The sequence below is a fragment of the Cannabis sativa genome, chromosome 1 (genome assembly GCF_029168945.1).
Source record: "Cannabis sativa cultivar Pink pepper isolate KNU-18-1 chromosome 1, ASM2916894v1, whole genome shotgun sequence".
Taxonomy (NCBI): domain Eukaryota; kingdom Viridiplantae; phylum Streptophyta; class Magnoliopsida; order Rosales; family Cannabaceae; genus Cannabis; species Cannabis sativa.
Window position 1 is genome coordinate 5892657 of NC_083601.1, and position 10155 is coordinate 5902811.

At 40.0% G+C, this 10155-nt stretch overlaps 1 protein-coding gene across 1 annotated transcript; it reads right to left on the bottom strand.

Moving 5' to 3' along the window:
• Window positions 1-5732: 5732 nt before the first annotated feature.
• LOC115704823 (uncharacterized) lies at window positions 5733-8593 on the bottom strand. The gene is made up of 5 exons (XM_061103038.1): window positions 7994-8593; window positions 7857-7894; window positions 7194-7464; window positions 6670-6956; window positions 5733-6297 (listed from the first exon to the last, which is right to left on the bottom strand). The coding sequence occupies exons 1-5, from the start codon at window positions 8342-8344 to the stop codon at window positions 5856-5858; spliced, it is 1389 nt and encodes a 462-aa protein (XP_060959021.1). The 5' UTR covers window positions 8345-8593; the 3' UTR covers window positions 5733-5855.
• Window positions 8594-10155: the final 1562 nt, after the last annotated feature.

The following is a 10155-nucleotide window of genomic DNA, read 5'->3' on the forward strand; positions in this document are numbered from 1 at the left end:
CAACCGAAAGAATTTCATAGAAAAAATGACAAAGAATTGGAATCATATCTCTCGGAGCCCTGTGGTTATCACCGAGCACCCTCATGGCCTTTTCCTTGTTGAGTTTGGTTGCGATGGAGATAGGCGTCGGGTTTTGTTGCAACAACCTTGGACTTATCTCAACCAAGCCATTCTTATGGATATTCCAAATTCCCTCGATGTCCTCAATGGAGATAGTTTGCTCAAAATTCCCCTCTAGGTTCAAGTGTTATACACTCCTTTTCTTAAATGCTCCGAAGAGTTGGCGGCCCTTGTCTCTTCCTCTTTCGGCCACATGTTGGAGCTCTACAAGCCATCTCTTCGTGAGACATGGGGACCCTATTTTAGGCTTAGGGTCATGTTTGATGTGGCACAACCCCTCCCTCGTGGAATACCGGTCCATTTCTCGGGTATCAATAAGGTTGTTTGGCTTGAACTGAAATACGAGAACCTCCCCGACATTTGTTTCTTCTGTGGCCGAATGGGGCATAGTTACAATAAAGGTTGCATGGATTACATGAAAGCTTGCGATGAAGCTCCTTTCCCCCCGGAGCTCAGGTATGACATCAAAACTATTTCCGGTAAAGTTAAGGTTTCCACTAATGCTTTGTTATGCCCTGAACAGATTAATTTCGCCAACCCTCTGGTTGCTTCTTTCATGACTACTAACCCAGCTAGTGCGGTTGGTGTTGCGCCCCCGGAGAACATGCCACCTTTCCCCACCTATGGCTCCCAAGAAATTTGCCCTCCGCAGGGCCAAACACAACAAGTGGGGCTTTTCAAGTCCGACCCATCAACCCTCCCACAAAACTACCCTCAATGGAACCAACCCGGCCCAACAACCAACACACCTACTCCCAATCCACCCCATAACCTCCCACCTGAGACCATTACACCGACATATACCGCCCTCCTTAATGCCACAATGAGCAATACTAGTGTCCAAAAAGCCTCACCAACTTCCACGCCGAACCAAGCCATCACCTCCCAACATTCAAGCGGCTCCAACTCCAATAGTTCAAAATATTGCCATGTTCCTTTGCCCGAGAACATCCCACTTCTCGACACTAGCAAGAGACTTGAAGCCATGAACCTCACCTACCAACCGGGAACTGCCACCCCTTCGGGTTCAAAGGCCTCGAGGAAAAGAAACAAGCCCGATTCAAAGGACAAGTTCAAAAGGCAAACTGAAATGGTCAATGGAGAGCTTCGTCATCAAATCAAGCGTTCCCGCTCTGACAACCCACAGGCCACTGAAATTTCATCCGGAAGCGCAGGCCTTGCCACTGAGCAGGCCTGCCAGCCGCCATGAAGCTTGTCAGCTGGAATGCACGTGGAATTGGGAGTGATCGTGCATTCCGTAATCTCTCCCGTTTAGTTTCTTTTTGTAATCCTGCTGTTTTATTTATTATGGAATCTAGCCTAGCTAAAAATGTTGTTGACAATCTTAAGCGCAAGTTCCATTTTGACTCGGGTTTGGAAATACCTAGGATAGGTAGAAGCGGGGGCTTGCTTTTATTTTGGACCAATGATGTAACTATCACTTTACTTTCTCAATCTATTAATCACTTTGATTGTTATGTTTCGTGTACGGATGTGTTTTTCCACCTTACGTGTTTTTATGGCTCTCCGGTTGACTCTCTTAAGCCTCACACTTGGAATATTCTGAATCGGATTGGTAGGAGTAATCCTCGGGATCCGTGGCCCCTCCTCTGATAAACAAGGGGGAAATCCCGACAGGGGCCCCTCCTCTGATTTTAGACAGTTCCTCGACTCTTTTAACCTCTCCCCGCTTGACCCGTTTGGCCCCTTGCTCACGTGGAACAATAATGTAGCATCCCCAAAAAACATTCAAGAACGATTAGACTGGGGTATTGCTAATAACTCTTGGACCGATAACTTCCCTAACGCCGCTCTTACTCATTTGGCTTTTTTCGGTTCTGATCACCGAGCCCTTGAGCTTGTCACTTCCAATCCTCCGGGCACTCGTCCCAATAATAATAGTAAACGTTTTCACTTCGAGAATGTTTGGCTTAAGGACCCAAATTGGAATCATGTTTTCGTCCAGTCCTGGACTAGCCACCCGACCCAGCATGAGCCCATCCTTAATTTCGTTGCTACCCAAGCTTCTTGTGCTAAAAACCTCAATAATTGGAACCATGAAAAGGATTTTAATTTTAAAAAGCACATTAGCAAGCTCGAAAAGGACCTGGAGATTGCCCGTTCTAATTCTGTTTGGGATGATAATATTATCCGGAGAATTAAAGAGCTCCAATCCAGGCTTGACTCTCTCCTGTACAAAGAAGAAACTTATTGGAAACAGCGAGCGAGGACCCAATGGCTGGCCCAGGGAGATAAGAACACAAAATTCTTTCACCGCTACGCCTCCCACAGAAAGAAAATAAACAAAATCCAAAAGCTTCACTTGGCCAACGGGGGTATTGTCACCGACGAGGAGGGCATTACCCGTGAAATAGAATCCCATTTTAACCATCTTTTCACATCCACTAACCCTTCGGAGGAGGATGTGAATAAAGCCTTGGACGGAATCACGTGCTCTCTCTCAGAGCTGGATAAAGCCCTCCTTGCCGAGGAGTTTTCCTTGGACGAAATTGAAAAAGCTTTTTTCCAACTCCCCTTGGATAAAGCTCCTGGTCCTGATGGTTTTAACTCTAATTTCTACAAAGCAAACTGGACCTCTGTCTGAAATGATGTTCTCAAAGCAGCTGCCAGTTTTTTCAATGAAAATGGGGACATCGCTCCTCTAAATACCACCCTCATCACTCTTATTCCCAAAGTCAAACAACCTACTTCCCTCTCTGAATTCTGGCCCATCAGCCTTTGCAATATCATCTACAAAGTTATCTCTAAGGCTATTGCAAATCGGCTTAAACTCGTTCTCAATAATTTGATCTCTCCCAATCAAAGTGCTTTCCTTACTGATAGACTCATCTCGGACAACATAATCATTGCCCAGGAAGTAGCGCACTCCATCAAACTTAAGACGAGGGGCAAAAAAGGATGGATGGCAGTCAAGCTCGATATGGCCAAAGCTTTCGACAGAGTAGAATGGACTTTCATTGTTGCTATTCTTCGGAAATTCCACTTCCCACCCCGGTTTGTCCATCTGGTGTTTTCCTGCATCTCCACGACCACAATTCAATTCAATCTAAACGGTAGAGTTTCTGGCAGTGTTACCCCGTCGAGAGGTATCCGGCAGGGTGATCCTCTCTCACCATACCTCTTTCTCCTTTGTGCGGAAGGCTTCTCCTCTCTCCTCCGCCAGAAAGAAAGAAACAAGTCCCTTCCGGGTATAAAAGTTGCCAGGCGGGCCCCTGCTATCTCTCACTTGCTTTTTGCGGATGATAGTTTTCTCTTCTGTCAAGCGTCTATTAATTCTTGTAACGTCATAAAAGAGGTTCTCGATGTGTACGAAAGGGCCACTGGACAAAAATTAAACTTCCAAAAATCCTCGTTGTACTTTTCTCCTAATGTGGAGTTGAGGGACCAAACTCTGATCTCTGACTTCATGAGGATCCCTGTTCGTCCCTCTTTTGAGAAATATCTCGGTCTCCCTCAACACATTGGCCGAACGAAAAAACAATTGTTTCATTACCTTCATGACAAAGTCTAGGGCCACCTTCATAACTGGCGAAACAAAGTCTTCTCAAAAGGGGGCAAAGAGATTCTCCTTAAATCGGTCATTCAAGCCATTCCTACCTATAGCATGGCTTGCTTCCGCATTCCGGTGGCCACTTGCCGCTCGCTTGAATCTACCATGGCAAACTTCTAGTGGGGAATTAATGACAACAATAGCCCCAAAACCCACTGGCAAAGCTGGAAAAAGCTCTGCAAGTCCAAAAAGGATGGCGGACTTGGTTTTCGTTCTCTGGTCCATTTTAATCAGGCCATGCTTGCAAAGCAAGCCTGGCGCATCTTAAAGCAACCAAACTCAACGGTTTCCAGAATTTTATCCGCCTGTTATTACCCTCAGTCTTCCTTCCTTAGTAGCTCCACAGGGCATTCTTCTTCTTTCGTTTGGCGCAGCATTTTCTGGGGGAAAGAGTTGCTTAGCAAAGGCCTCATCTCAAAAATTGGCAATGGACAGAACACATCCACTTCTTCTGATCATTGGATCCCTGGTTTCCGTCAAGTTACTCCCTTATCCCCTGTCCCTGACAAGGTCGCCTCCTTTATAACATCCACTATGTCTTAGGACATAGCTAAGATTCAGTCTTGCTACCCGGCCCACGTGGCTCAGACCATCCTTTCCATTCCCCTCCCTCTTACCCCAACCCAGGATGATCTGATTTGGGAACCCTCAAACTCTGGGGTCTACACAGCCAGATCAGGTTATCACCTCAGTTTTTCTACTACTACCCCACCCGATATCCCCTCTTCCTCTTCCCCCTCGCCTTGGTGGAAAACCCTTTGGCATCTTTATATCCCTGCCAAGGTGAAACACTTTGCTTTCCGAGCCACAAACTTAACCCTCCCCACTGCCCAAAATCTAGCCTTTAGGAAAATAATCCAATCCCCGGGTTGTAACCGTTGTGGAAGCCATGTAGGAGTCGGTGTCACATGCTGTTCTACTGTCAGAGTGTCCGAAGAGTCTGGAAAAGTACGCAATTTTACCCTTATATTTTTTCCTGCTCTTCAGAGATTTTGTTTCATGATTTAGCTCACGTGATTCACTCATCTTTACCCAAAAAAGATGTAGAACTTTTTCTGTGTTGTGCTTGGTTTATTTGATTTAACAGGAACAAAGCTCTCAAAGGTCAATCTTGTGATCAGGCCCATGCAATTTTCAGTCTGGCTCAGAGTTTCTTGGCAGATTTCAACACTTCTTCGTCAGCTTCAAATCTTCTTGGCCGCCCCAGTCTTGCTCCCGCTCCCCCAATTTGGGTTCCTCCTGCCCCCGGTGTTCTCAAACTCAATGTAGACGCAGCAATTCCTAAGTATGGTGGAAAAGCGGGTTTCGGTGGAGTAATCAGAAACAGCGAAGGTTTGGTAGTCGCAGCTCTCGCCCAGCCTTACTTGGGAGGCGGTCCTATTGCCACCTTAGAAGAAAAGTCTCTCCTTTCTCTGCTGCGCTGGTGCATTGATGAGCATTTCCTAGTTCAGGTCATAGAAACGGGCTGCAAAGCCATAACTGATGCCCTCTACCATCACAAGGAAGATTTTTCGGTTTTCGGAGATCTCATTCTGCAAATTAAGGTAACTTTGTCTTTATTCCTAGCAGCTCGAATATCTCACATCAATCACAATGCAAATTCTTTGGCTGATAATTTGGCGAGATGGGCTTCAGGGTTAGACGAAGTTGCAATTTGGATAGGCGATGACCCCTGCAATCTAGTGGATTTTCTTTCTTTTTAGCGGGCTCCCTCTCTCTCAAAAAAAAAAAAAACATCTTCCAAATCTAAATTTAAAAGATATATTATATTTAACATTAGAGATTATTTTTTTATATATAAATCACCAAACTTAATATTTATCTAATTATAAAAAATTGCTGGTAAAAATTCCCTATACTGAGATAAAAATAAAAAATTTCCTGCACATTTTGAAAAAATACAAGCAAAGTGATTATTCAATTGAACCTGACATCTTTTAACAAATAGATATCAATAATGACAACTTCTATCAAATACTATTGCCCAGAAAGGAATGAGTTTTAGTTCTTAATTTTTTTTTTTAGAAGAAATCATAACAAGTTTGGTTCGACCAAATAATTAACAAATTATAATGGAGATGTTTAAAGTATTTACAAAAGTATATACAAACAGTTGTTTCATACTACATAACAATTTTAAGAATTTTGCAGCAACATGGAACTATCATAATAGTTGTGCATTATCAACATAGTACATGAAATCTGAAGCAAATTGGGAAATCCAATTCACTGTCGTACCGAAAAAGAGCTCCCAGAACCAGAGATCCAATGCTAGAACTGAAGAAAATATAAGCAATGCCAAAGTCTGATAGCGGTTCAATGGCCAACCTGAAATTTCAGCCATTTTCTTCAGAAATGGAATGGAATTGCTCTTCAAGTCTTTGTTCCTTATTGACCAAGCCGTTATCCACCGCACACGAGACGGAACAAGATCAAAATCCTCTCTTAGACGCCGTCCCAAGTCTGGCATGTGGCCACCTCCATAGAGTATTGCAATCCTGTTGTTGCCCTCATCAAGCGACTTGTTAAGCGCCTCAATTGCTGCTCTGTTTCTTTCACCAATTATGACCGAACTCTCTTCTACATCAGCTGTCACCTGTGTAAATCTTCAACAGATAGTACTCTACATCAGCTCCGTAGAAAAGCTTAAAGCCAGTGGTTAGCTCCCCACTATTTCTTTTCCAGCCAAAATTAATTGCACTCTTTGGCAATCTTTTTCTTTTCTTTTTTAGAAGCAATTGGCAATTAATTATCACTCTATTGTGTTTATTCAAGGCTTTCTGATATATGAACTTAGTTTAAAAGTATTTACATAAACCAAAAGTGATAAGTATGAGAATTAAATTGCAATGTCAATCCAACCAGTGAATATGAATTTTAGATGAAAGATCACTACGTTACCTCTAGCACACTAAAAAGAATTGCAGTAAAACCCTCAAGCTTGTAGAGGGGAGAAAAAGAACTTTATGGTCACTTACTCAGAAGTTAATCTTTTTGCTAGGAAGACTTTCATTGCAGCACCAAAATCTAGCCTAGACAAGGCTTCAAGCTCTGGAAACTCTGATGACTGACTTTCACCGTCTGCACAGACACCCCCAATGATGAGTAGGCCAACTAGTGGCATAGGAAGCACCCTTGACGCCCATAGAAGCTTTGATCTCCAAGGACCAAGGTCTTCTCGAACTGAAGCAGACTGAATCATAGCTTTTGTGGATTTAAGAGTCATATCTCTTGCAAAGGAGAAAAAGCTTTCACCTTTTTCCATCTGAAAGATAAGCATCAGATAGAACAATGCCCATAAGTTTTACATACTGTACAAGAATTTTTAACGCTGCAAGGAAAGAGAGAAATTTCATCCATAGAACTTTGTGAAAAAACACATGAACAGGAGGGAATGATAGGGGAACCATTTCTGTAGCCAGTAAATCTCATATTCCAAACATCAGACAGCATTTATACAAATAATATTAATGCTCCTATCATGGTTGGTTTAGAAACTAACCTGAAGTAACTTGAAGGTTTCAAAGTCGAGATCAGCATGGTACCAATTTTCAGCCTCATAATCTAAACAATCTAATTGGAAATCAAGTGTCAGAATTCGAGCCATTTGTCGCTGAATGCATCCTAGAATGTTAAATCCTCTAGACCGGGAACTTCTCAGCTTCTTTGTTACAGCTGAATTCCTTCTATTCTCTAAACTCTCCCTGCTGGCTACCATCTCATAAAGGACACAATCATAGGACTCAAGTTCCTCCTGAAGGGTCTTAAAGTACCTGACACAGTATTTGGAATAAATTAACAAAACAAAAAAAGGCAAACCTAATTGATCCCATAGTGATAAATTACAACAATCATCTTAATCACTTTAAAGACTGAGACCTTCATTAACCTCTTAATCTTCTTGTGCCTCATATTCATATATTAGTCTAACATCGTTAGCATTCTAGTATGTAGTATCCACAAGCCAATTGAATAAGTTTTTTTTTTTTCCTTTTTATAGCAAGTATTTCGCTACCAAAGCTTGAAATAAAGCTTATTTAAAATTGGCTTTGAGCAGTTTTCAGTACAATATGTTTGAATTGAAACCCATTCATAAGTCTCTACTCCTTAATTTGATATTCACAAAGTTACATAGGAAAAACAAAAAGAAGATACAAAGACATACTCTTTGTCCGCGATGTGAATGGTGGAAACCAAATCAACCTACAAAATTGACAAAGCAAAACCAATTAATTGAAGAAGAAAAACCCATGAAGGAACACAAGAACCCCAATTGAAAAATCTTAACAGTGGAGCTAAAACCTGAAGAAAAGGCTGCAAAATTGACCAAGGAAACTTCTTCCTGTAAGAAACAACGGCAGTCTGCAATTCGCCATTACTGACATCAACAGCACCCCGTTTGAATCTCATAAAATCAGCAATTGAACTACTCTGCGAGAACTGGTCAGCAGAGCCATCCTCGAGTGGCGATGGTGATGAAGCAGAGGAGGAAGCAACAGCCTTCACCTTCAAGGGAGCTAATTTAAGAATGTTGGAATATCTGAGGGAAGGGTTGGGGTTGGACCCAGTTCTTCTGGTGGGTATGGAAGAAGAAGATGATGATGAATCGGAGAAAGCAGTGGAGTGGAGTAATGATAGTGAGGCGGAGACCATTATTGAATTGCACCCAAACTCCAACCAAATTGGGAAATTCAACGCCAGACCTTCTCTTCCTTGCTTCTGGTTATTTCAGTTATCCCCTCCACACTTTTTATTTAATTTTTTTTATATTTTCTTTTATTTCTCGCCAATTTTTTTTGTAAAAACAAAATATCTTGTGTGTATATATTATGTACACGACTGTATCGCTTGGACGCTAAGTTGCCTCTTGAAGTTTTTTCTCTTTTTTTTTTTTCCGAGTGTGGACAAAAAAAATTAATGGATTTGTAAGAAATGTTGACGTAGAGAAATTCACAAATAAGATTTATGGGTGTATTTGTTAAGGAAAAAAAAAAGATTTATGGGTGTATTTCAGCATTTAATTGTTTTAATACTATTTTTTTTTAGAATGTTGAATATTTATTAGTGTAAATCCATATCATATCTCACATATTTATATATATATAAATATATATATATATTATTGGCTGTAAAAATAACTAAGTTAAATAATCGCGGGTTAATGACAATAAAAAGATAAAAAAAATAATAATTAAATAAAAAGAACACATAATTTATAAAGGTTCGATTTCTTATGAGATAATGCTTGGGCAAATCACTAAAGAAGACAAAGTAAATTCTAATTACGGCTCTCAAAGTATTTACAGAGAATATCTTTTAGTAAAGTGCTCTTAGATGTGTGAGTACAATTTTAGGTCTAGATCTTCGTCCTTCCCCTTGTGAATTCGTTCACTGAGAAAATTATTACATTTAGCTCCGTAAAAGGAGCAAACATAGAATAAATATCTTATATTCTAAGGTGCGATCTATTGAAGCTCATTTATTCTCGAAAAAATTTGTTGGATTCAAGTTTGTAGGATTCAATTTGAGATATTTATGAAGCTTGCTGACGTGGAAATTAAGGCTTGTATAGCTTTATCCGGTATCCCTGGCAGCACTTCTTTTGGCCGGCATATTCACTACGCGGCTAGACCTTCTACGAGACTTGTTTACTTTATGGGATTTGCTTGTAAAATCACCCTTACAAGGTATTGCTCCCATCTTCTCTGGTCGGCAAGTAGATGATTCTGCCAAATGCTTTATGAGACGTGCGACTTATGGCTGTCACCTTTTATATGGACCTATCATGTATACTTTTACTTGGAATTTCTCTACCAGATTAAAGAGTTAGTTGGATTAAATCACGTGTAAGTACATAATAAAATGTGTAAATTTTTAGATAATATATATATTAAAAATAACACATATTTATACTTATATCTCACATATATATGTATGAAATAAATTTAAATAATATAAACTTGCTACATAGTTACACAAATAACCAAACTTCAATTCCATTTTTATTTGTTCATTATCTTGATAAGTTTGCTCTTACTTTATATGGTCATTTAGTTCGGTTGCATGTGCCCTTATTGTATTACTAACCTTATTCAGGTTTACAATAATAGACCAATGTTATTCCTGGCACTCTTTGAGTCTTTTCCCTTTTGGGATTTTTCCCATTGAATTTACTATGAAGGTTTGAATGAGGCTATTTTTTCAACAAAAAGAAAAAAAAAAAAAAAACTCATGATTTTATGATAGAATTTTGATAATTAAATAAATATTATGTGTGATTGAAACTTATAAAAGAAAATACACATATAATAATATTTTTTGGCACTATAATAATATTAGTGCACATTATAATTATTTATAATATTCTGTAAATTTAAAAAAATTCTAAATAAATCACATTATTAAAAATATTGCTAAAAAAATATCACATGTTTTTTTATATATGCACATGAAATAGATTGTTC